The sequence below is a fragment of the Hipposideros armiger genome, unplaced genomic scaffold, assembly GCF_001890085.2.
Source record: "Hipposideros armiger isolate ML-2016 unplaced genomic scaffold, ASM189008v1 scaffold_86, whole genome shotgun sequence".
NCBI lineage: Eukaryota > Metazoa > Chordata > Mammalia > Chiroptera > Hipposideridae > Hipposideros > Hipposideros armiger.
This window is the reverse complement of record NW_017731436.1, coordinates 2,395,216-2,421,108: the sequence shown is the minus strand read 5'-3', so window position 1 is coordinate 2,421,108 and position 25,893 is coordinate 2,395,216. Positions and strand designations below refer to the sequence as shown.

Here is a 25,893-nt window from a genome sequence, read left to right as displayed (position 1 = left end):
CATAGAATAATTACATACATTGTGGGATAGCAATACTACAAAATACTCTGAAGGCACTACATAAGATGATGTCAGTCAGTAGGTATTGACCTTGGACGTGCTCAAACCATTTTATAAAGAAAATAAAAACAAAGTGCATGCCTCTCCTTCTCTCCTTCTCTCCCCCTCTTTCTCCTTTCCTCCATCCCTCCTCTCTCCCCTTTCTCTCTCCCCACCCCCATCCCTATTTATGTGAAAATAAAAGAACATCCTGCATATAGAAAAGGAATGGCACAAGATGCTCTCAACTGTTTAATGGTGAGCCCCCTGGGGACGACGTGGTGGTGGCAGTTAGCCTGGGGAGGGAGACTAATGACGGGAGATTTTTGGATTACTTTATTGGATCCAAGGACACTGTAGTGTTGTATGACTCGCATGGTTAATAAACCAAGATATTAAAAATATTAATACCGGTCACCCCCCCACAGGGCAGTGGTGAGGCCTGATGGGGGATGGAAGTCTTCTGAGGCCATCTGGCGAAAGATGGGAAGCATACGTGTCTTCTGGAGAGACAAACATGGCCTCGTGCTCCCCAGTTCAATTTATGACAACGCTCTCAGTGGTGAGGAGAGCTGATCAATTCCAGGGGTAGCCACAGCTCCAGCGTGAGGGGAAGTGAAAGTAAATAATTTCTCAAACTAAACAGATTAAATTAAATGCATTTTTCATTCTTTAGAAAAGAGAGCAGGCCCTCCTTTGTTTCATTAATATATTTAAGTAGAGTATGGATTTTTTTGCCTTTCTTGGCCTCTTTGCCTTGTTCCCACTGGCCCATGCTGTCTTTTTATTTGAATTATCTGTTTATTATATTAGGTTAAGAACCCAAAGGCCATTTTGCATGGGACACACTATAAATACCCATTATCACGGTTATGTATTCTTGAGCTGATGAAGGAAGACAATTTATGAAGAAATTAGATTATCTCAGTTTTTCTATGATCTATTTTATTAGAGTCTGAAGATTACATATGCAGTTAAGAAAATGAACCCAATCTTCCAGTTGGCAGTCCTCTCAGCTCTGTCTCCATGGCTGTGATATTGGGGAGAGCGAAAATGTGGAAGCCAATATATTTATGTCAGCAATCTTCTCCGTCCCTCCCCACGTGTGCACACCTATTTCATTCATCATCCTGACACTTTGCACAAGCAAACTGTCCTAAGTTTTTTCAAGCGCTTTTCACAAATTGAGTGTGATGTAGAATTAATCATACCTGTTAGGGAGGAGCTGGAGGACGTTCATTGCTGTGGGGCCTTTTTACCCGTCAGTACTCAGCTCCCTTTACGTCGCATCACGGACTTCTCAGCCCCTCACACACAGCCCCTTCCCTCACCCCCAAGGAGCCTTGTGTTCTCATCTGCCTTCCACCAAGTGAAATGTGGCTTTTACTCCTGTGTTGAAAATATCCCTTTAATATACAAGAGTCAGACAATTAAGTTCGTGAACTTTCCACCGTGCTTCGTATTACATCTCTTCCCCTGTTTTCTTCACAGCAAGCCATCACTATACTCATCGTTATTTAGCCTTCTTGGGACGACTCCTCCTAACCCCTTCTCTCCCTTCCTCGCCACCTCCTCCTGACTATCTTTAAAAATAAAAGATCGTTAGAGAGAAATTTTAGAAGACCAGCTTGAAACAGAAAGTGCTACACATGATCCCAAAGAAGCTGCAGGCGTCCTGTCAGCGATTCTGCATTTTGCTTGGAAGTGTTCTAGAAGAACGTGGCAGGGGAGAAGGATAAAGAGAAATGGTTTGCGGAGAAAACTCTCATGCAAAGTATTTTTTATTGTAGATTTGCAGCACGAGGCTTGCGTGAAAAATGTACGTCTTTGTGCCAACCGGTGTTTTACACGGGGAGGAGAAAAACCACTGCAGTTCACCCTTTAGGCTTAAAATCCCAGCTCTGAACCCCTATGCTGCTTTTTTCTTTATTACAGAAGAGAACAATCCGAAAACTAGAGCCTAGATCTATAATTGGGAAGACGCTGTTAGATAAATATATACTGCTTTGCTTCTGCTGTACTTTAAAAATTATATAGATGCCGACAGTTTAGTGGAAGGAGTAGTATTTATATCTCAAACGCAGGTGGGCGGCCCTGACAAATATTAGTTACATAAGACTAATGAGAGCTGTACTCAAACAGACACAAAGTTGCTTTATAACAGAGAAAAACTTGACTTCAACTTTTCCCATGCATGCAGGCTCCAAGGGAGTGGATCTTAAGTGTAATTTTCAGCCGAAACTTTCAATAGCACGAAATCTCATTTCTTTCACAAAAGAGCTTAGACGTAGAAATCAGAAACACATGCTCCCAGCCTGACTCAGAGGCTAACCCGCTGGGCGACTTTGGGCAAATCACTGCCCACTCTAAGTACAGACGCTGATTTTCATTGTCAGGTGCAAAGCTAGTAGGTTAAGGCCTCTCAAGTTATTTTGTGATTCTATGCTTTTAGCTTCCGTTTTCCCATATCCTACCATTATTCCTATCCTAGTTTTTAGCTGAACATTGACCCAGTATTACCCCACATTTTTATGTTACAAAAAAACCTTGTTTTTTATTTCTAATTCTATGGTTTCTGTGTTTTGGAATAGAGATCAGTGTCCTTATTTTATAGTTTTGTGGTAACTGCTTAAGCCTCCCTCTGAAACAGCCTTGAGAAATCCCATAAGCAGAGCCCAGGAATAGCAATGGAATGGTGAGAGTGGAGGCAGTAGTAAGATTCTGTGAGTTCTTATATGGACTTTAAGATTTTGTGAGTTCTTATATGAATTTTCCCTCTCTATTTTGTAGTAAAATAATAGGGATGTGTTATTTTAATTATAAAGTTACTGGACAAATAGTCTTTTGGGTTAAAACAAATGAATTCACTTTAGTAACCTAGACTCTTATAGAGAATTTCCGAGAAGCCATTCGTTCATTCTTTTTGGCACATGGACATTTATTCACTCATTGATTTGTTCAAAATTTGCAGTGTGTGTGTGTGTGTGTGTGTGTGTGTGTGTGTGTGTGTGTGATTATGAAGATACCCAAGGAGCTCAGAGCCTGTTAGGAGAAATAAAGTATGTTGTGGGAGAAAGGTGTTGAGAGAAGGATAAGGTATGTAAGCCTGAGCTGAGGCGAGTGATGGGCTCTGCATGTCAGTATGAGAGGACCTGGCACTTACTAGGTGCTGAATATTCATTGGGTGAATAAGTGAATGCAAGTGAGACACACAATCCATCACCATCAGGTCACGTGAAATATCATGCTTCGTGTCATGGAAACCATGAAGCAATGAGCCACCTCTTTCAGCATGTTCTTCTTAGTAAACAGCAAGAGGAAAGAAAAACCTTAGGAGCACTGAGAAGTCATCGTCAACCATAACAAAGCATTGTCATGGGGTCCAAATGCATAAAACAGGAGGCGTTTTGCTTGCATTGTACCATAGGCTGGATGTTTCTGTCCCCCCAGAATTCATATGCTGAAGCCTAGCCCCTGACATGAGGATATTTGGTGGGAGAATCTTTCGGAGGTGATTAGGTATATGGGTGGAGCCCTCATGAATGGGATTAGTGCCTTTATGAAAAGACTTATAGACCTCTACCTGTATGGTTTTCCTCCCTGAGTTGCGAACTGCAAGCCAATAAACTTGAGTCTTGTTGATTAAAAAAAAAAAAAAGGAAAGATTCCAGAGTGCTACCTTGCCTCCTTCTGCCATGGGTGATGGGACGTTCTAGCTAGAAGACAGCCATGTATGGACCAGGAAGCAGGCTCTCACCAGTCAACCCCCTGGGGATGCCAGACCTCCCAGCATCTGGAATTGGAGAAATACATTTCTGTTGTTTATAAGCCACACAGCCTAGGGTATTGCGTGATAGCAGCCCAAACAGACGAAGACACTTTTCTAAACTTATTGTGGTATAGAGAAACGAAGACGGGCGTTAGCACACAAAGGACCTGGATCAAACTCTCGTTCTGGGATTTACTAGCTCTCTGTGCTTTAGGTTCTGGTTGGATATGGACTCTTATTTCCTCCATTGTGTGGATCAGGAAACCCAGCTCAGAGAGGTGAACTGATTCACTTAGGGTGATGCTGCTAGTGGCAGTGGAACCAGCTGAGGGACATTCTCTGACCGGAAATCCCTCCGTCTAACCAGAGCATAATCGTGTGTTGGCTGTCATTACCGTGTGCTGGGTATGTCATGGAAAGAGCCGGATGGACCTGAGTTGGAACCCTGATTCTGCCTTTTATTTCCAGTGTATTTTCAGGAAAGTCTTTCTAAATTTTAGGTTTCTTAACAGGTCTGGTATTATCTACTTTATAAGGTTGTTAGGAAGAATATAATAATCAAATAAGAAAATGAGCATCAAGTGCCTGTCACTTGGAAACTCATGAAGTGATAGCTAATTTTACTCTTCTTAGATGGGAAAGCCCCAACTTTAGAGATCGTCCAGTCTGGCACTGCCCCCACTGCTTCACAGAACGCTCTTTCTTAGCAAGTGTTTGGTGAAGAAAGCGTCCATGGCTAAATAAGCTTGGGAAGGGTGAAGCAAATGAATGAGGTTCTTTTCTAGAGAACTTATCTAATATGCTCATGGATGATGTGAATATTCTAGAGTGGGATTTGTAGTAGCATTTCTTAACTTCGTTTGAATGCAGAATTTTCTTTTTCTTTTTTTTTTTTTTTAGCTGAGCCATCCTGCCACCTGTTGGCAGCTCAGCGGCTGCTCAGCTCGGGCCAGGACTCGAACCGCTGTTGCTCAGAGCTCAAACTCTTGAGCGAGCTCTTAACTAATTGAGCCACTCAGCCGGCCCTCAGAATTTTCTTTAATAGACCATATCATCTGACTAACGTTCCATAGAACACCCACTGAGACATGGTGATCTAATCAAGCATCTGTTTTTGATGGATGAGGAAACTGCAGCCAAAGTGTCAACCAGAGAAGAAGTGACAGAGTCAGGACCAGAACCAGGCTCATCTGAGTTACTAGGTCTTCCTGAGCTGACACCACTTGGTGTCAGCAAGGCTTTCTCTCCCCTCTGCTCTAAGGTCTGCTGCTGGTCCTAGGAGGGTTAAAGTAGGGGACAGAGTCCTTGGATACGACAAAGGTAGGAAGGCCAACTATGGAGGCTCTAGTCAGAGAACATGCAAGAAATGACAAGAGGGAGATTCGGAGCTGGATCACATCACCAAGTAAGCAAACCAATGAATGCCAATTGCGGCATTTTCACTTCTCCTTAAGACCCTGAATCCATGAGCAGACGATATCGAATTGTACACTTGTAACCAGAGTATCAAGCTAAAGAGATCAAGGAAAAGGCTGTCTGTTAATAGCACTCACTGCAGCCCAGTCACATAACCATTTGCAGCCTGTCCATATTTTACTGACATGAGCAATTACTCGTCCTGTAATGGCAATGAAGCAATAAAATTTATGTCTTGTCATCTATAACAAGATTAGACATAACCCTTCTCATAAATGTAATACTGAATGGAGATTTTTAAGAACATAAGTATAGTTAAGGATCCTTGAGTTTATCCCTCATAGTTAATTAAAATACTCCCCAAGAATTGGCAGATGATAGATATAAGGGCGTTGAGCCTTTTAATCCGCAGAAGGGTGAACTAATGATTTTTTTCCATACCTTGCTCAGTTTCATGCGGGTGTGTGAGTCACAGCATTTGTACCGTATAGATTTCAGAAGAGCAGCGAAGGGGGTGACCCCGATTCCTGCAGCGATGCACACACTCACTGGATAGTGAAACACGTCCATCAGCGCCGCTCCGAATGGCCCGTCCACGGCCAATCTGCAATCACAAAGTCCTGGAGTATGGCTCTTGAAAATAACATCATCCTAAGCCAGTGCTTTCATGGGATGTGCTTGCACATGTGTGCAGGCAGGCTGCTCTGTGCTAGAGAATGCCCTATTTGGCGAGTTTGAACTCAGCATGAGGATATGGGGGCCTGCCTCGTGGGGAGATGACCAGACAGTCTGGCCCAGGCACCAATCATGTCGGGACAATGCCTAACTTCTCTGGGTCATATCTCTTCTACGTGGCACACACTTATGTTTCTTAGAAGCATGTGTGGCTCCAATTATCATTGGGCCTGGTAGAAGAGGCCATTTCTTTCCTTTTGTTTTGCTGGCTGCCATCAGAGAGAAAAAAGCAGAAGCACCAAGGTGGTTTAGAAGGCTCATCTTTTGCTAGTGTATTTCTCCCCTATATTCATTTATTCGGTCCCAACACCCTTGTACTGTATGAGCATATTTATATAATTTTAGCCTAATGGAAGTCATTTGTTTGGAATAAGCAAAAAATGTTGAGGTAATTTGTCAGTTATGTGCAATTTCTAAAACTTGTTATTTTAGATTACACACACTCTAATTCTGCAATAATTAGACCAGGGGTGGCACTAATGTTTTATCTTTGCTTAGCAAATTTTTCTGTATAAGGATAAAGCATATTCATTGAATAAACAGGATTGCATTTAACATGGTCCTAAATGGACTGGCCCCTGGATTTTACTCCATTTCTCATGACCAGTTGTCTATAAGTTCTGGCTTTTCTTTCATGTCCTACAAAATGTAGTTCCCCATTCTGCCACAGGGCCTTTGCACGTGATAATCCAAGTAATCACTTGGAATACCCAGCCCTCACTTTTTCCCTCTCCCCTTACTTGGTTAATAGTTTCCCTTTCATTAGGTTGTATCCCAATCAGCATTCCCTCCGGGAAGCCTTCATGGACCCTTAGACTAGGTTAAATCCCCTTTTTTATAATTTATAGCACCATGTAGCCCTTCTCTGTAGTCCTCACCACAGTTGTAATATTACACTTGTTTTGAGGTGTGTGTGAGCATGATTTGTTGGGTGTGTGTGTTTGCTCACTGCTGCATCCCAGAACCCCACATGCTCTTTGCTACGCAGTTGATCAGTAACAGTTTGCTGAATAAATAGTAAAGGGAATGTTTAAAATATTTCAGTCAGCAGAACGTATTAAAAAACCTCAACTATTCCAAAAGCACACATTTACATATGAACAAAGCTATGCTAATTAAAAGGGTTCTAAGTTATTCATCACAGTTCCCTAAGGAGTATCTGTTGAAGGCACCCCAGGTTTGCCCATTCGGGCTCATGATGTGTCATGAAAGTTCAATTGGGTTTATTTAAAAATATCCCATATGCCAGACCTTCTAATAATTCAAATGAACTCTCCTCAACTTAATCTTAATTAATAAGGCTTTGCTACATATTGATATATGGAAATGGAAGAATAAAAATAAAGGTCATTAACCAGGAAGAGTTAGTAGCTCAGCCCACTGTAGCTTATTTTATAAATAATTAAATAAGGGGAATTGAGAGAGAATAAAAAGAAACTGTCCATGGATTAAAATGTCTTATTGGTAATTGTTTTTATAATTAGTCATATTTGGGATTTGACACTGATTTGAAGAGATAACAATTAAACCCAAGGAAGAATCGTGCCATATAACCCACAGAAATACACCATAAATACATTTCTACATAATTAGAATTCAGAATCTAAGCTGTAAGGGGCAGGAGAAAATATTTAGTCCAATTTCCCTGCTAAAATGGTAATCCCTCCTTCCACATCCCCAATGCTTTGACATTTTCTGAAATTAAATTGCAGGCACCTTGTTCCATTTAGGGGCAGCTCTAAGAAGTAGAACTTTTTTCTCACGTCGCGCAGAAATCTGCCTTCTGACAAAAAGGGATTTTGTCTTCTTGAGAAGCACACACCAGGTCTTTTCCCTGTTCCTGCATCTCAGGCCTTTCATTAGTTGATCGTAGCTATGGTGACACCTTACTTGTTCTTTTTTGAACCAAACTATCTTCATTCCTCCAGACTGCTCACAATTCTGAACCGGCTTCCTTCACCCGAATTCTCAGTTTTCAAGTCCACTCAGCTACTTCCTCCTTGATTTGGGTACAGAGTTTCTACTAATGCAGCTGAGGAAACAACTCACTTTCTAGCATCCTGGTTGCTTATGGTCAGCAGCACCCTCACCCTCCTCATCAACCTCCAGCCCTGTCTTCTGAACCCATCCCCTTTATTCATCTACGTTGCTCTCCCTATTGAATTGTCACTTTCACTGGCATCCCTATGGTAGGTGACCTTTCTTATTTTGCTAATATAATAGCTAACTTTTCTTGATTATGCATCGTGCTAAGACTGCCACATTTACTCCTAAACAAAACCTTAGTTATTGTTATTATCGGCTTCATTTTACAGGTGGGGAAACTGAGGCACAGTGCTACATACATTCTCCAGGATCACGCACAGAGTTGGACTTTGAACTCAGGCTGTTTGACTGTGGAGCCCCTGGCCCCAGGCAGCAGTGACATCTCTGAAAACTCCAGTATCAACTCTGAGAAACCCATCCTTTTTACTGCAGAAGTGAAGTCTTCTAAAAGAGAGCTCACGTTCGCTCCCTTTGGCCTGGGCTCAGAGGAAGGCCTTTCGTGGCTCTTCCCTGGGGTTGGCTTTTCCTCCAGGCTCCTCAGTCGCCGCTTGCCTCATGGCTTCCTGGGCTGAGTTAAACCCTTTCTGGATCCAAAGCAGTGAAAATGGACGTTGCTCTTTCTCCCCCATGTCTTTGATTTAATTCAAATGTAAAACAATGCTGAGAGATAAAATCACCTAAGGAAGTCCAATAAAATTCTGACTATGCTGAAGATTTAAACAAACTCCAGGTTGTTGTTTTTTTATTTTATTTTACTGCCGATATGTGTGCCGGCACATATACAGAGGCAGAGGTCAAACGAATTAAATAAGTGAAGGGACGCTGCACTCTTTACAACTCACTTTGATTCCTTTAATAAATGTTTTGAGCGCTAGCTAAGAGGTCCTATTCTAGGTACTGAGGACGCCGAAGCGAACCAAAAACAAAGTTCCTCATGGAACTTCCATTCTAGTGTGGGGAGCCAGATGGTAAACAAGTCAACAAGCAGGTTCTCCCTGTGTCAGGTGGCGATAAGTCCTGTGGAGGAGAAGGAAGTGGGACCTGGGGCCCAGGGAGGCCTGGCAGTGGTGCGGAAGATGACGTCAGGCCTTCGGCTGATGATGCGCTCCACAGAGAGAAAGCATTATCAACTACTACTGAGAAACACGTCCCGAGGTCTAGTCGGAGAATTGGTTGAAATGCTGGCTGGTTTGTGAAGGAGAAGGTTGGTTAGTAGACTGGATGCTGTCAACACCCAGAGCAGAGACCAGGCTAGCAAATAGGATGCAGGTATCTAGCCTGGCAGTGCCAAGGGGAGGGCAGGGACAAGTGGTGTGTGTGTGTGTGTGTGTGTGTGTGTGTGTGTGTGTGTGTGTGTGTGTGTGTATGTGTGTGTGTGTGTGTGTGTGTGTGTCTACTTTTATTCCTGATTTTAAGCATGTACACTGCATTCTGAACCTTAGAATGTAATTCTGAAATTACATCGTTTCCTGTCCATGATGAAAAAGAAAATATCTTTGTGGTGCAATAGTCAGGTGATGTCATCTGACTTGGGGCCCTGCTCTGCTTTGGTGTCTTACTGCTCTTTAGTACCAATGTTTGAAATGGAGGCATGTGGTTCTTCCCACGCACTAAACACAACCAAATCCAATGCGATGTAGTTGCAGTTTGGTGTCCCATGGGAAAGGGACAATCAGCTGATTAACGTCTCTGCCTTAAATTTATTCCAGTGCCTAGTGTGCCACCTGTAAACATTTGAGTTAAATGAGCTAAAGCACCCATATTGGGTGCAGGTATTTGTTCCTTCCTTCTTCAGGTATTTGCTCGGTGCCCACTACGTGTCAGACACTGTTCTTGGCACCAGCTGTCCAGAAGAGGACAGAAAAAGTCCATTCTAGGTGTGTCCTTACGGTGTTCACCACCCAGTTTCTTATGGCTGTGGCCACTGCTTGGCAGTTCCTGACACCCTCCAAGTGTGGCACAAGACAGAACCTCTTGGTACTTCTTTGGAAATATCAATCAAATGCTTTCAAAAATGTTTTTCTCAACATTTCTTCTTTCTTCCTCCCTCCCTCCCTCCCTTCCTCCTCCTCCTCCTCCTCCTCTCTGTCTCTCCTTTATTTCTTGTCTCTGTTTATCTGGGGCCCTAAACATGGGCTTTGTGTGTTTATTGGGTAATCCTGTAGTAAGCAGGAATCGACTTTCAGCCATTGTCTATTCAAAGGAGGCAAGGAGTGGGAGTTTCCACCAGGACTTGTCATGTTCCCAGGCTTTTGTGAGTAGGATGCTGTTTTGGATGGAATTGTGTCCCCCAGGTGATATGTGGAAATCCTAACCCTCAGTACCTTAGAATGTGACCTATTTGGAAAGGAGGTTGTTGCAGAGGTAATCAATCAAGTGAAGATGCGGTCATGCAGGAGTAGAGTGGGCCCTTAATCCAATACAACTGGTGTCTTTATAGGAAGAGGCCACAGGAACACAGAGATGCAGACACCATAGGGGAGGACACCATGTGACAACAGAGGCAGAGACAGAAATGCTGTGGCTGGAGGCCAAGGAAACAAGGATTGCTGGCCAACCACCAGAGGGTAGGGAGAGGCAAGGAGAAACTCTTACCTCCAGGTTTCAGAAGGAGCGTGGCCTTGCTGACACCTAGATTTTGGACTTACAGTCTCCAGAACAGTGAGAAGGTACATTTCTATTGTTTTAAGCCACTGAGTTTTTGGTACTTTGTCACGACAACCCTCAGAAACGATTCCAGGTGGCATCAGTGGTCTTCTACCCTTCTCAGTTCTACCCTGTGCACATCTCCCTTGTAGCAAAATGAAATCATTTGCTTGCTTTAGATGTCCTAGAGAATGCAGGCAATGTTTTGCCATCTCTATATTTCTGGCATGCAGCGGAGGTTAATTAATACTTGTGTACATGCATGCGGGATGACGGAATGGATGACACCGCTAACTTTCTTGATTCTCACATTATTTTGTCATTTGATGACCTTCAGTCTGTAATTGTTTAGCTGTTTCTCCAGTGTATGGGGTCTGCCAGATTAATTCGGACCATGAAGCATCCTCCTTTTGGAGACCAAACTTTACAAATATAATTAAAAGACCTCAGACTAACAGCATAAAGCTCTCAGGACTGTCTTACTCATCGCAGGCTATGTAGAACCAGTCAAGTGATGTTTTGGAGCTGGGAAAGCAAAATTCTCCTTTTCCCTGAATCTTCACCTGCCTTTGTTGGACTTTTTTTTTTTTTTTAAGAAATGTACTTGCTTCCATCAGAAATCTACTAAATTACAGTTGACCCCTGATCAATGCAGAGGTTGGGGCACTGTCTTCCATGCAGTTGAAAACCCATGATTTTGACTCCCCCCAAACTTAATATGTTTTATACAGATTCTCAAATTTTAAAAAAGGGACTCAAACTCACCATCTAGAATGATGATATTTCTAAATTCGGTAGCATGTTGATACACTAAACTACCATACTTTAAAAAATATTCCAATTTATACACCAAAAAGGAATGGGATCCAACCTTGGCAGGCTCCAGGGCTCCTTAATGGTCTGTCCCTCTGTCACAAAGGCCTTACATAAAGCTGTCGTCCAGTCTCCTGCTGCCCGGATGTGCACACTGAAGAAGTCCTCCTGGGGAGCGGAGGTGAGGGTGAACGGGTGCCATTCCAGGGAGGATATGGACGGGCACTGGAGCAGCACGTACTGCCCTGGCGCCATTTTAAAGTTACGCTTTTTCATGTGAAGCTCGAGGACTCCAGATGGATGGCTTATCACCTAAAACAGAGCAAAGGAGTGGTTGGTCTTTCTACTCAAGGATAAAGGAAATAGCCTTTATTCCATCAAAGGGTTTTAAAGTTTTAAATCAGCTTATTTTGAGGTCTACTTTACATGTACCATTTGTTATGAGCCTCCCAAGACCTTTACCATCACTTTCCTGTCTGGGTTGGTGACTCCAGCATGAATGAAGTTTATCTGCTCCCAGCGATGTCTGAAACCCGGGTAGCTGCATCCAGGTACAATGTGATGTTCAGCATGCGACTTACGGTCTCAGATGGCTCCACTGTCCTTACCACAGTTAAGCAGAACCAAGGAAATAGAAGCTGGCATATCATGCATTGTACTTGATTATGCTTCACATTATTAAAATACACGTGGAATTATCTCTACATCTTAAGACGGTAGGTTCAATTTTAAATGATCTGCATCTTTTCTCAACCCTTTGTGAATTAACTATGGTGTTTCTTCATTTTAAGTGGAAAACAATCTTCAAACTCACTCTGAAATGTTCTGTTTTGTTTTAGCTGAGTCTCATTCAGGTCTCCTGTCTATGCTCTGAGTTTTAGATATAGGAAGCATCATGCAAAATCTCATCAGTTTTACGAGAACGTTATGACTTGCTACTTATCGGAGGGAAACAATGGATTTCCCTTCTTAGACTTCCATCTAGTTTCCTGAAAAATCTCTCTAAGCCCCCGTGTCTTTATTTTATTTATTTATTTATTTATTTATTTTTTTGTGGCAAGAGGTCTAAGGGAAACAAAATCTAATGTCTAGATGTTCTGTGACAGTATTTTTCCATACAAAAGATAATTTCACCACATTTTAATCATTAGTTTTATTTCTCCTCTGCCTACTGATATTCGTTTTGATTCAGTTGTTAAATTGTCTCCCTAGCAGCAGCACTGGCAGATTTTTCCAAGTTTTACTGTATAGCTTTTCATACAGCCTCATAGCCTTTGGTGCTTAACTTAAAAACAGTAACATAGAAACAGCCTAAAACAGAAATACGAAGCAATTTCTATGTGTCTGCTTTCATGAAGATAGTTAAAGAGAGACAGTATTATGTTAATATTGTATTAGCAAATCAGTATAGGTTTAGTTGATTGAGAATTTCTTCTTAGACATTGAAAAAACTGGGGGGAGAGTATTTGGTACTTTTTCCAGTCTCCTAGGTGTGTGTTCTTGGTCTACCTGCTCATGTCTTCCCCCAGCACGAGGTGAATACCAGAGAGCTGCAAGGTTGAAATAGGCTACCACAGAGCACTCATTTGCTAGGGTGTAGCCCCCCATGTGTCCTTCCTCTTTATTTGGAACCCCTCAGCATCCCCCCTGCCCTCTGAACCCAAGCGTTACTGTTCCCCCGTCTCCTTTTCAGTAATTCTAGGTATGAGTATATGGGCTTGAAAACGTTCGCATATTATTTGTGTGTTTGCAGGTTTTATGTCTGTTTGGTGAGGGAAGGGATTATGCCTGAAGTTGCTGTGACCAGTGTAAAGCATCTTCCACCCCCCTGCCCGTTTCCCCCTGGAGAGAAACTGAAATAAAGAGAAATACAGATGATTCGCGTGCTAAGCCATAGCCTTTATCAGAATTCTGAGTACCAGTCTGGAACCCTGATCCTTGCCTTCAGTAAAATTAGTTACACTAAAAGATGCGCAGGATACACGCAATTATTAGAACAGAAGATGAACCTCTAAATTACAGACACTTCTGCAATAAAAATGGCAAATTAAAAACCCCGGCTAATAAAAAATGTTCATCTGCACTCAGGCTTTTATTCCAACATAAAGCTACATGCGTACCTTGGTAATGACAACTTCTTGTTGAAATCGCCAGAACCTAATTACTCTTTCACATGCATACAAGACCACAGGGCCTAAAACCCATTTCCAAGCCTGCAGGGAGAGAGGAAGAGGAAATGAAAATAGAATCCAAATATTTTCAATTTGAACCAAATCAATATATAACCTGATGGGGTTCAGACATTTCCCTTGAACTCCGGGCCAGTTATCATCAACAGAGATGTCTCCTTGTATTAAATACTATAACATTCAATTATTCCTTGAAGTCTACGAGCTTATTTAAGAGATTAAACTCTTCTGTATTGGTTTTTATGCTTACTTGATCAATGATGCCTTTATGTAATTAGAAATAATTGAATTTGCAAAGAAATAAGAAAGCAGATTGATGTTTATGTTACATATGATAGGGTCATAAATGCTCCCAAACTCAGCCAAAGTCAAAAGCTTACAAAGCTATGTTACTGAGCCAGCACAAAATATGGGAAATGAAATAAAAGCATTTCAAATAGTAATTTTGGGGGGCCACCAATACATCACAGCTTGGGGGTCTGCCTGAAGAGACACACACACCCACACACACGTATACACTCACACACACATGCACAGCCAGTGTTATCTGGAGTAAAACACGAAGTCAGCTTCCCAGCATTTTAAATCTAGGTTTACAGAATGAGAACAAAACCTTCAACAATTGCTTGGAGCCTTGTGACAGGGGACATTTCCGTTTGAGCTAAAGCCCATCCTATGTTAACCTTTTCTGAGTGTAATCTGCATTACCCACTGTCAGTTTACCAGCAGGCTATTCCTGTACCAGGTGCCTTCTTCCCCCAAAAGGGAAGGGATGGAAACTTAAACATTTTGAGGACTTACACTAGGTCTCATAGCAAACAACCATACGAGGCATATGATAGCCTCTTTACTTTACATTAGAGGAGATGAAGGCTCAGCAAGATGAAATTGTCCAGGGTCACAAAAGCTGTTAGACACCTAATTGAGACGTGCACTCAGAGTGCCCGGCCACGTGGGCTGTGCTCTTCCCAGAACCCTGGTGCCTTCCCTCGAGTGCTGACCATGTAATCATGCTTCTTCCTGTCCAACACTGACGTTGGTACTGACACTCGTTTTATAATACATTAGAGACTTAACTCATTCATTCAATTTCAGGATACTAAGCGTTCTTGGAAATCGCGTCTAATTTTGCATTGATAGAATTAAAAACCAGACGTTCTGGGAATGGATAAGAGTTGCCTAGGGAGACAGAGCTAGAACACAGACAGCCAGGACTGGAACTCAACCCTTTCCATAATTTTCCTCCGTTCCCTCTAAATCCATAGCCTTACTCCTAGTACACTTACTATCTTAGAAGCAGGAGGACGCCTAGGTTCTTTTGAAGTCAGGCATTCACAACACTCTCACCGATGGACTATCTTCAATGCTCATTATTTCCTCACCCGCCATCATGCTCCATCTGTTCTGTTGACAGGTCACAAGCCCTTCAGCACTATTTTTACTTCTATTATCTTTCTTCTTGTTTGTATTTCTCTTTTGCTTATTTCCGGGTGTGTTTGCATGGCAGCTCTTCTCACCTACATCAGCCTTCTCTGCCTTTTCCCTGGGAGCCTCTTGTTTATCTGATAAAAGCTTGATTTATGCAGGCAACACAAAGCAATTTGGCCTACCTATTCTTTTCTGCCTCAGTGGGGTTCAGCGAGGACGCCTTCAGAATCACAGAGTGAATAAAACCTTTGTCTACCTGTGCTGTGGGTGAGGCGGTGATGGGGAGCAGAGGAAGGAAAAAACCAGGAAGGGGTTGACTTGAAGGATGGGGTTGGACCTAGGGAATGAATCCTTAGGTCGCTTATGCTCAAATGAACCAAAGAGTGTTTAGAGAATTGGCCTGGATATTTACAGAAATAACAACCAGAATGTAGTGCTTTCTGCATAAATTTAGAGAGCTATTTGCAAAAACACTCCTGTAGTCTCTATGTATTTTTATAAATAATCTTCCTTGCCCATTTTATTGGGTTGTCGGAAAAGTCATAATGCATTTTTGCCATGAAAGACAGAAAAAATACGTCATGACTTTCCCGACAACCCAATAGAAAGTTTTAGATATCACAGACTTCATTTTGATGATGTCCACTCAGTCATGGTTCCTGATTTTCCCATGTTGATAAAATGGGATGGATTATTATTGTTATTATTTTGTATGGTTCATCAGAAATAAGAATGTAAGCTATTAATCCCTGGCTCTAGCTGTACTCTAGTAGATAAATTGCTCCAGGAGGAGAAAGCCTGACTTAGGTCCACTGTGATAGTCCTGGAACCCCTGGAAGTTAGGGAGTGACGGGGAGGGATGGCCCGAGGTGAATCGTAGAAGAATGCCCTCACAGCAATGACCAGCTTAGACAGCATGAGTGAAGACAAGGAGGCCATGGCCTGGGGCAGGTGGCAAGGTAGAACCTGAGCTGTGTCTCAGAAACCCCGTTTCTGGGCTTGGGGTTACCCTATACCTTTAGGCAAATCTTGAGCCTTTTTATGTTCAAATTTTCTGTTTTGTAAAATGAGTTGGAAGAAATTATTATTTGGGTTCCCTCCAAGCTCTTAAATGTTTTAGCTTTATTCAGAGAGATGAATGTAATGTTGGGGATATGTACTGTAGATCGCAGTAGAGATCTGACAAAGTGGAGGGTGGGAGAAGGCCAGATTCAGAAAGAATGTTGACGTGTATAGAGATGACAGTTCATGGCCACAGGGTTAAGAGCTCTGGTGTCTTGATGTGGCTTTGCTGGGAATGCTCTTTGTGACCATAGATAAGAAATTAAAGTTCCTTGTGTCTCAACTTCTCCATCTGTTAAATAAAGGGGCTGTGCTATTTAGTATGTAGGTTTCTTTAAAGCTAAAATACTCTGAATTCTTAGTTTTATTTTTTCTTCTCCAGAAAGGCTCAGAAAGTCATGGTACAGTGAGTATTTTATGATAGAAATAAAAACCATGTTGATTTAAAAGATGCAGCAATGAAACTTGTTTCCTCCACTTTCACTCCTGGTTTTTCATTCCTACCAGAAAATAAGAACATGCTGGCTTGGATTTTATTTTATGTGTGTGTTTATGAATGGCCTCTTTTTCTAGACAATAAGGTTTCCAGGGGCAGGAACCACATCTCTGAATCCGCATCTAGTGCAACTCCAAGTGTATAATAGCCAATTGGAAAAAAAATTGCTGAATCGACTCTACCTCAGTTAAAGCTTTCCCCTGCACTGTTGTCATTCCCTAATAATTTAAAAAGTATCAGCCTTCTCATCGTCATTATTATTGCTCTTTATTATTACTTATTGATGTCATAGTTAAATAAAATAAGGTGCGTCTTTGGCTAAGGAAGACCAGGTATCTTTTGATAATGGATTGCATGAATCATTCTAGAATATAGCGTTTGTATGCGACTGTGAGTTTCAGGATGAAAGGGGCAATAAGACAAGAGGGGGAAAAGGGACTGCAAGATATAATTGGTTCCTTTGATCAGTTCAGTTCCTAGGAGGTGATGTACGAAGTGTCCTCCATCCTAACAAGGGAGTAGCGCACCACTGAAGGTGAACTGATAAACATTCTATTGATAAAAGCGCCATGAAAATGCACTGAGTTAAGGGAGGCAAAAAGGAGGGGACGGGGTGCTGCCCAGACCAGGCTGGTGTGGGGCGGTGAAGCGCAGGAACCCTTCCTCGTCCTTGGGATGCCTTCTGGACTCAGTGTCTACAAGACATCAGAGAGAATATTGTACATCCAGCCAAGCGGTAATTGCACAGCCCACACAGGCTTTGAATCAGGATCCATGAAAAATAACGGGAAAGAGTGACAACATGAGTTTGGGTGTGCAAGGAGGTGTAGCTGGGGAGAGTTAGATGGGTCAGTTCCCCCCTTTCAATGGTAATTAATGTCAGCATACGCTGCTGCTGGGAGCAGGCTCTGGTCTGTATTCATGAGGTGTGGGAGGGTATTGATTTTTTTATGGAGATGCTGTAGCTGAAAATTTTAGAGAGGCTTTCGTGCGCCTCATTAATATGCAGGCTAGGTAGTGACTTCTGATAGTTGAGTTTAAGACAGAGACAATCTATACTGGCCATTAAAAGAACCTCAGCCTAATGGGCACATCTATCCTGGCTCTTTCAGTTTTAAACATTCTTCCTAGCAGTTTTCACCCTTAAAAACCCAGTGCTTAATTTATTTGAGGATTTCAGTAAAAGTTGACCATTTTATTCTTCATAAGTTGATGACTTAGTTCCCTAAACCCCTACCATTTATATACTATTATCCCATTTTTTATGGCATATATTTTTTGGCACTTGTTTTCTTCTAGTTTTAATCTGCTGGCTTCATTTTTTTTTTCTTTCATGCATCACCCAGCTTTCGCAAGGTTTGTATTCTCCCAAGATACCTGAGGAGACCAAATAGGATTATTATTTCTATTTATCTATGCCACCAGCGGTAATGATTACGGCATATCCAGGAAATATTTCTTTTGAGATCTTATGGACATTATCATCTACTCTAATTAATGAATTCTCTTTTGACTACCTTGGTCCTTATTTCAGTTATGGGAGCTTAACTAGAACAGGAAGTAAATGCATTTAGCACCCCCGTTTTTTCCCATTCCAAAAGCTATAGAAAGAAAGAAGGCAAACTTAGAAAGAGGGCACGATTCTCATTTGGTTGTTGCTTAACATTCGTTTGAGAAGTGATGCTATTAGTTCTCAGAATGCAGAAGGGAGCTGGGGAGCTGAGCTTGCTGAGAGCAGAGGGTGGCAAGCCACACAGCTTTCTAATTCCTCCAGGGACATTACTGCGCCTGCGATGCTATGAATCCCCACAATATCAGACGCCCATATTTAAATGGAAGTAGAAGAACACATTTCAAAATGGACAGAGTGCTTTTGGCAGTAAACCCCTTTTAAAATTACCCATAACTCGATTTCTCCATTAGCACACTTAATAAAGAGTTGGCTTGGTCTAGTGGTGACGTGGGCTGTTCTTTTCTCAAGCAGATAAAAGCTCTAGTTATTTTAACTATGGAGACAGCTATTTTAAAAAGCTCCTGCGTTCATACTTACCGAAGGCTCCTTGCCAGAAAATTGAGGCATTGGGCACTGGGCAGCTGCCTGCCATTCGGCATAGTGGTCTCTACAGAAGGTGACGTTGTGCAGCAACAGGCTCTCGGGAGTTTGGCCTCGAATGATCCGACTTGCCGTTAAAACAAAACAAAACCCAAAAATATAAAGTTGATTTTGTGCAGCCTTATGATAACAGGGATACCTATGTATTCTATTGTGGGCTCTGGCAGGATGTTTGCACTGTCTCGCAATGGGCTGTCATTCATCTCCTGTAGCACCTTTAAAAATAAGACTTGAAGAAGCATCAAGTAACTTTGAAGAGCCCAGAAAAGAAGTGGCCCTCTGTGGTATCCTGTGTTCAATTGAAAGTGTCTATATTAGAGAATTCATAATGAAGGGAAATTGTTTGAACACATCCTTTTGTAGATTGTTGAATTTAATTAGGTTACATCTCGTCCTGATTGCTGATTCGGGCTAATTGGCTAACTTTGTACTATTTGGGTCTTTGGCAGATTTATTTAACTTTTACCTTTCTTGGTTTGTTTCTGAGCACCTAGAAATTTTCAAGCGAAGAAGTCAGAAGAAGTGCCCTGAATAATGAAATTTGTTTTTCACCCCATTGACCACTGGCAGGCTTAGTTCTGACAGGGTCAGAATAGGTCAGTGTGAAGTGTGTCTTCAGGATTATATTGATGAATTTGAGAGTGAAAAAAAAAAAAAGGCTGGCCTTTGTGAACGGACCCCTGGAGAAAGAGTCCAGTAATCCTGCTGTGTTCTATTTGCCACAAATGCAGGTTGGGCAGACCTTTGACTAGTTGCTTTGGTATAAGTGCCTCGATGTACCCGTTGGTGCCTCGGCGGTGAAACACAAGAAGGCACTGAGGCCATGTAATCTGGGAGTTGCTCAATTCCTCGGTCTTTTTGAATAAAATACATTGATTTACTGTTGAGAAACGTGGTGCTCCAGACTGAGAAACTTAAGCATCACAAGGCTTCTGTCCTGGGTAGCCTGTGAGGTAACATGTTCCCTTGTGAGGCACAGGGCCTGGGGTAAGGGAGCGGCAATGTCCTGGAGAACTGGCATCTTGGCTTTTGTCCCACTCTGTTTTATGGAAGTCATCCAAGCTTGATCACCCCTTGGAGTTAGATGAGCAAAACTATCTCTGAATCTTCCATGAGCAAATGATGCCCAGACGTAGGAAGGGTGACTGATAAATGAAAGCCAGAAGAAAACAATCTGTAAATTTTAACACCTTGACTCTCAGGCTCTCAGCAATGTTCCCTGTATAATCTAAAGAAACCTCAGAGCATTCCAATGCAGTATCTTTTTAAAAACGTTAAGTGTTTTATGTCTTCATCTATGCCATCCCATGATAGGGAGATTAGTGGGCTTTAGCGCATTCCAATAATCCTTCTTTGCTTGGCATTTCGTACAGAATTTGCAAATTACTTTTGCTGTAAACAGTAGCTGTAGAATACTTCAAGCTGAGAAGATTAAATGAGGCCCTTATCCCAAAATAAGCCTTCCAACTAAGTTAAAATGACTAAAAAATTTTATCTTATGAAATGTTATTTGGATATTAAAAATATCTCCCATGAAACGCTGCCCACTGGAATCCTCTTGTGCTTCTGTAATGCGCCAGGGTGTGAAGGCAGGGGAGGTGGGATCAGGGGGGTGCATGTCTAATTTTTGTGAAGAGATTTCTAGACACGCGTGGATTGTGAAGAGCCTCTCAAATGTTCTACAAGGGTTAACACCCCAGCATCAGGAGAAGACTCTGCAGGGGAAGGAGGGGCTGACAGTCTTTGGGATGGAACATTTTGGGACTCTACACCATCACCCTCAAGATACAAAAAGTCAAGGTGAGGGACCCATCACACAGAGGAGCCAACTGCAGACATTTGAAAGCTGCAAGAGACTAGAAAGCCATGGCCAGGCAGCAGAAGCCATGTGAACAATGGCTGATGAGGTTTCTAAGGATTAGCAGAAGGAGAGGCAGTTGTGTAGGGTACAATACGCCCCCAGGGTCCATTCTTCCTTCCACAAGGTTTGTGTATCAGACAAGCCTATGGATGGGAAGGAGGTCTTAATCAGGCATAGGCAGCAGCAGCTGAAGGACGATCCCCTTTTAGGAGCGAGGCGCCGAGATGAAAGGAACATCTAATGTGGGGGGAGGTTAGAGGAAGCAGCTGGCTTGCTGAGGTGCAAATCCAGAGGAGCTACCACCTGGCCCCACGGAGGACCCACAGTCACTGTGTGTGCAGTCTCTATTGCCATGTGTTCGCTCTTCCAGGCCTGGGCAGAAATGGAGCCCACCTCTGGTAATGAAGACCCATTCTTCTGGGCTTGTTATAAAGTTTGGTTGTCTGAAGGCTGGCATCCTAGATCTGTCATTTATTCGTCCTGGAACCTTGAGCGAATCAATGAACCCTCTGAATATCTGTTTCTTCCTAATGAAATGGGGATGACAGCACTGACTGTTGGATAGGACTGTTGGTAAGGTCAAATTGATCATGCATATGAATGTTCTTTGGTGTTGTAAAAGGAAAAAAAAAGGCACCAATTTATGAAGCAATTAACATGGGACAATCTAGTTTATAGACATCAATCGTTCAGTTAATTGGTCCATAACTATTTTGTTAATACAGAGGGTGCCAAAAAAATGTATACACATTTTAAGAAAGGAAAAAACTGTATTAAAATTGTAATGCAATGAATGACGCTAGCGTTCGATTCACGCCATCTCTTGAGTGAACATCATACTACACATTGCTACCGTAATTCAATTCAACTTCAAAAAGTAATATGTAGATAACATCTTTTAAGACGTATACATTTTTTTAGCATCCCCTGTATTTAAAGAATTGAAAGCATTGTAATTGAGAGTTATACTTCACGTGCTACTCCAGCTTCCTGATGAAGAAGATTAACAGTATCAGGTAGGTGTGGAGTGTCAGAACAGCATTTTATGGGATATTTGAGCAAAAAGGGATCGTAAAAGTCAAATGGGGAAACTGAGGTCCAGAGAATTTACCATATTTTGCCATGTATAATGCGCACTGACATTTTTGGCCCAAACTTTCAGGGAAAAAAAAAATCTTTCGTTTTAATTTTTTAATTCAAATTTTTATTTGTTTACATTTAGGTACTTTTTTTTGTATTATAAAAGAATTTTAGCATTTACTTTTTAACATATTATGGTACAATAACTTTTATGTAACAAGTAATTACAAAACAGATACAAGGTACAAGAAATTTTATATACCAGTAACAGTTTACGATATTTATGCATCATAGAAGGCCAAGAGCTCTTTGTTGTTGAAAGTTTGTCATAAGTTCAACAAAGCTGATTATCATATTCCAGGGTATTATTTTGCATGTGGATATCATTATTGATTTCTAGAATTACACTTTTAACTCATAAGTACAAACAAAAGAATGAAAAACATTTATATAGATACGGAATTAATACTACCCATGTATAATGCGCATCCTTATTTTTCCCTCACAAATTTGGGCAAAATGGACACTATCCACAGCAATATATGGTAAAGGGCTTGTACACAGCCACCTTGATGACCAGTGTCAGAGCCCAGGTCAGACAGGCCATCTCACACACTGTCCTCTGCCCCACGCCGAGTTTCCTAGTGGATGGTTTTGGTCAAGCAGAAGTGACATCTGGGTGTCAAAAATACATATCCTGATTAATCCCACATAAATTTTATTGCGTAAATAGGTTCTGAATGAAACATGGATCTATTGTCAGCTAGCCTTTGTTATAACTCCCGCATCTTATCCACATGTCAAGATGGCCCAACACAGTTAACTAAGAAAAATAAATACAATACTTCACCACCTATGTCACTTATTTTCAGTATTACTAAAAAAAAGTTACACTGTGAATTTGCCACTGTGAATGTGCTTTTGCATGTGATCTATGAGTCCTTTAGTCCCTGTGTGCCATGTTCTTCCATCCAAAGGACATTCTAAGGTTATTCCGAGGTTTACAGAGATAAAATCACACACACTGAGCACAGTAGGGACTTACCCTGCCCCGTGGACAGCCAGGCTGATAAAGAAGATGATGAAAACGTGGTGTGTGTACCAGAACAACTCGTAGGAGATCTGTCTAATGAACTCGGTGGAAGAGGTCATGATCAAGATTAAAGCCAGCGAGATCAACAGGCCGGTAATGCCCGCAATTGTCGACAGCAACTCAGTAGTTGTGTTCTGAAAGAAACAAATGCCATGACATTAATATCTTAGTTCTAATTTTCCATTTGAGGACCCATACTTGAGAGTCCAAGCAAGGAGCAATTCAAAATGTTCTAATCAGCACATATTAGCTTCAAAACGGTCCCCATACTACTCAAGAACGGAGCTTCCTTGCCCTTTTCTCTCTCCCATCTGATGGCAGACATATGCTTTGTGTTAATTTTATCAAATGCATTTCATTAATTACATTTTTCATGTGTATGAATCAATTTTCATGTCAAAGTTACTATGTGGAATCGAAATTAGGATGATATATGAAAATACATTTTAAAATACAATACTGCAAAATATATCTGAGTTTCAGTTTTTTCATTTTTAAAATAAAAATGTGGATCGCCATGGTTAATTGCGTTTTAATATTAATAAACACTCTTTTTGAGAGGCCCCTGAGAGGCATTCCAACTAAAGCAGCTGCACGCTCTCTTCCTCTGGTAGTTACTCCTTGCTTTTGCTTTTTAATTGGAAGGACCATGACTTGCATTTCTTTCACACCGCCTCAGGAGGCTTGGCATAAGACTTTGTAAATCCTAGGTGATCAATAAAGATACAGCTATTCTTATCTGGTAGACACACTGCCAAAAGGCCAGAATTCTGACCGGGGAGTCCAGGAGATGGTTAAATAGCCTGTTAGAATATGAATCACAAAGCATTTTGTTTTTATTGTGAGTTTCCCATATCTTACTAAGTTATTAGTATTCATACATTGTGTTACTATCCTTGAGATGACCATGAGCTCAATAAACTCACAGTGTATCTTTTGTCAGTAAAATCTCATTAATTTGGGTTGCTTTGAGATCACGGGGTAATATGGACAGGGATTTCTCCAGTGTTCATTATTTCTTCATAAGGCAAACAGTAGAAATAAAATTGAAAAGGGTATGTCTAAAACATTTAAAAGTTTTTTTTTCAAGTGTATGCACACATTTTAGAAATCCACTTACCTCATACGATGTGCGAATTTCAAATCATCACTCTTTGCTTATTAAAACAAATCCCCACTTCTCCTTTCTTTCACCATACTTATAGACTGGTTTGCGTTGTAATGTACCCTCTAAAATAATCCCATTGCATCTATTTAGAAATATTCTATAAAGTACACTTTGTGTTACTGATACTCTACTCACCTTTCTCTAAATACCCCAAATCATAGGGTTTCCTGGTCTTAATTAGTATTTACATAGTATATTACTTCTAAAAGTTTGAAATAACTATACTGGAAGTAGCTTAATCATCTCGTTAAATTGCTTTAAAAATATTTATAATACATGTTATTTACTATATGGTCTCTTCAAAATGTTGAGCTTTATTCTTGGGTGTGTGTAGCAATGAACTTTCCAGAGCCTTAGTGGGGAAAAGAGTTAATCCCAGTAGGTGCCCTGACAAATGCTGCAGCTCAGATGAGTACACGAAAGGCATTCTCATAGGCCAAGGCATCTGAAGTTTTGATTGATAGCTGTGAACTTTGTGCTTCCAATTGTCATAAGTTAAGAAAATGTAGCTCTACTTGATCAATGGCTTGATAGTGGAAACCATCTTAGGATAATTAGGGGATATGATATGGAAGAATTTCCCCCAAGAGAGACTTTGGATTTTGCCTCTTCAAATAAGGCTGCATGGACCAAATGGTGACTTAAAGAGATGACCCAGATGGCAATGGAGACATCTCCATTTCTGCAGTGTGTTGTCTTAGGGCTCTTCTTGGGCAATAGAGATTTTTTTTAACCTTCATTGTCTGGATGCATATTCCAATGTGGCCAAAGGTTTAGATCAACTAAGAAGAAAGAGGTAGGGGGTAGATTAAGCGAGAGGAATGTCTTAATCTCTGCAGGTGATTTCTGTGGCTACGTGTTCGGTTTTCTTTTTGTTTCCCACATGTGCTGTCACTCTGTGCACACAGGTAATTAGCATTAATGATGTCACTAGCCGTGCAGGTCTTTATGAAATCAGCTACTTTGCCCAGCATCTGATTTGGCAAACTGGCTAGTCACACATGTGCCAAAATGTGACACAGGAGACGAGATCCAGAAAACAATTTGCAAATTGAAAATGAAGACATCTAATTGATGGTCTCTGGATTGAGATGGCACTTCATATTCTTTATGATTCTAACATCAGCAAAAAAATATCTAATCATGAGCTGCTTTTCAATTTTAAAATATTAGAGATATAACAGGTTACTGCATTTCCTGTTAAGGTGTATTTATTATTATTATTTTTTTTTGCTATAAACTAATTAAGTGGCATCAGTTTTTCTCCTTGCTCACAACCTCTTAGCAATATTTATGGCAGAAAAAATAACTTTTTTTAAAAAGTGAAATTGATGTTAACATTTGGCAGAAACGTCTTCTCTCAAGCTCTTTTCATTAAAAGCTTTTGAAATAGTGTTCCTGATTTTAGAAGGGATTGGAAAAGGAAGGATTTTTCAGATGAGAAAGTAGGTACATGCAAGGAGAACTCACAGTGTGGGAGGCCCGGATGGGGTTGATGTAGCTCTCATTTGGGGTGTCGCCAAGTTTGGAAAGTGCAGCCAGAAGTCCCTCTGCTTCTGCTGACTGGCTCAGGTGATAGCGCTCCAGGTTGCACAAATGCGCCACAATGTGGATGGCTGCGGACGAGGAGACAACACGGAGCATGCACCAAATGGATTGCTTCCTTTCTAGTAACTCAGAAACAATGCCTGTATGGCCAGGTTACTCTGTTATAGTTTCTGTAACCTTCAAGCAAGAGTGAATTATGGGTGCATCTTTCTCGGTGTCTTAAATTGAGTAGATTGACGACTTCCAAAGATATTGTATGATGTTCCACATTCATATTCATTATATTAAGTAAGTCATTATATAAAGTAAATCTTAATTCACCATAACTTTATTATAGACATAGACTCAATGTGTAAGTGGAATAGGCATTTTATATATATATATATATATA

General features: G+C 41.3%; 1 protein-coding gene across 1 annotated transcript in view; it reads right to left on the bottom strand.

Moving 5' to 3' along the window:
* Nucleotides 1-25,893, bottom strand: part of NOX3 (NADPH oxidase 3) — a 65,406-nt gene that overhangs the window by 22,209 nt on the left and 17,304 nt on the right. Inside the window, exons 5-10 of the mRNA XM_019644163.1 lie at nucleotides 25,425-25,570; nucleotides 22,739-22,920; nucleotides 18,690-18,819; nucleotides 13,585-13,677; nucleotides 11,523-11,776; nucleotides 5,666-5,828 (exon numbers count right to left, since the gene is read on the bottom strand). Coding sequence (XP_019499708.1) covers nucleotides 5,666-5,828; nucleotides 11,523-11,776; nucleotides 13,585-13,677; nucleotides 18,690-18,819; nucleotides 22,739-22,920; nucleotides 25,425-25,570 — 968 coding nt within the window. The remainder of the gene's footprint in view (nucleotides 1-5,665; nucleotides 5,829-11,522; nucleotides 11,777-13,584; nucleotides 13,678-18,689; nucleotides 18,820-22,738; nucleotides 22,921-25,424; nucleotides 25,571-25,893) is intronic.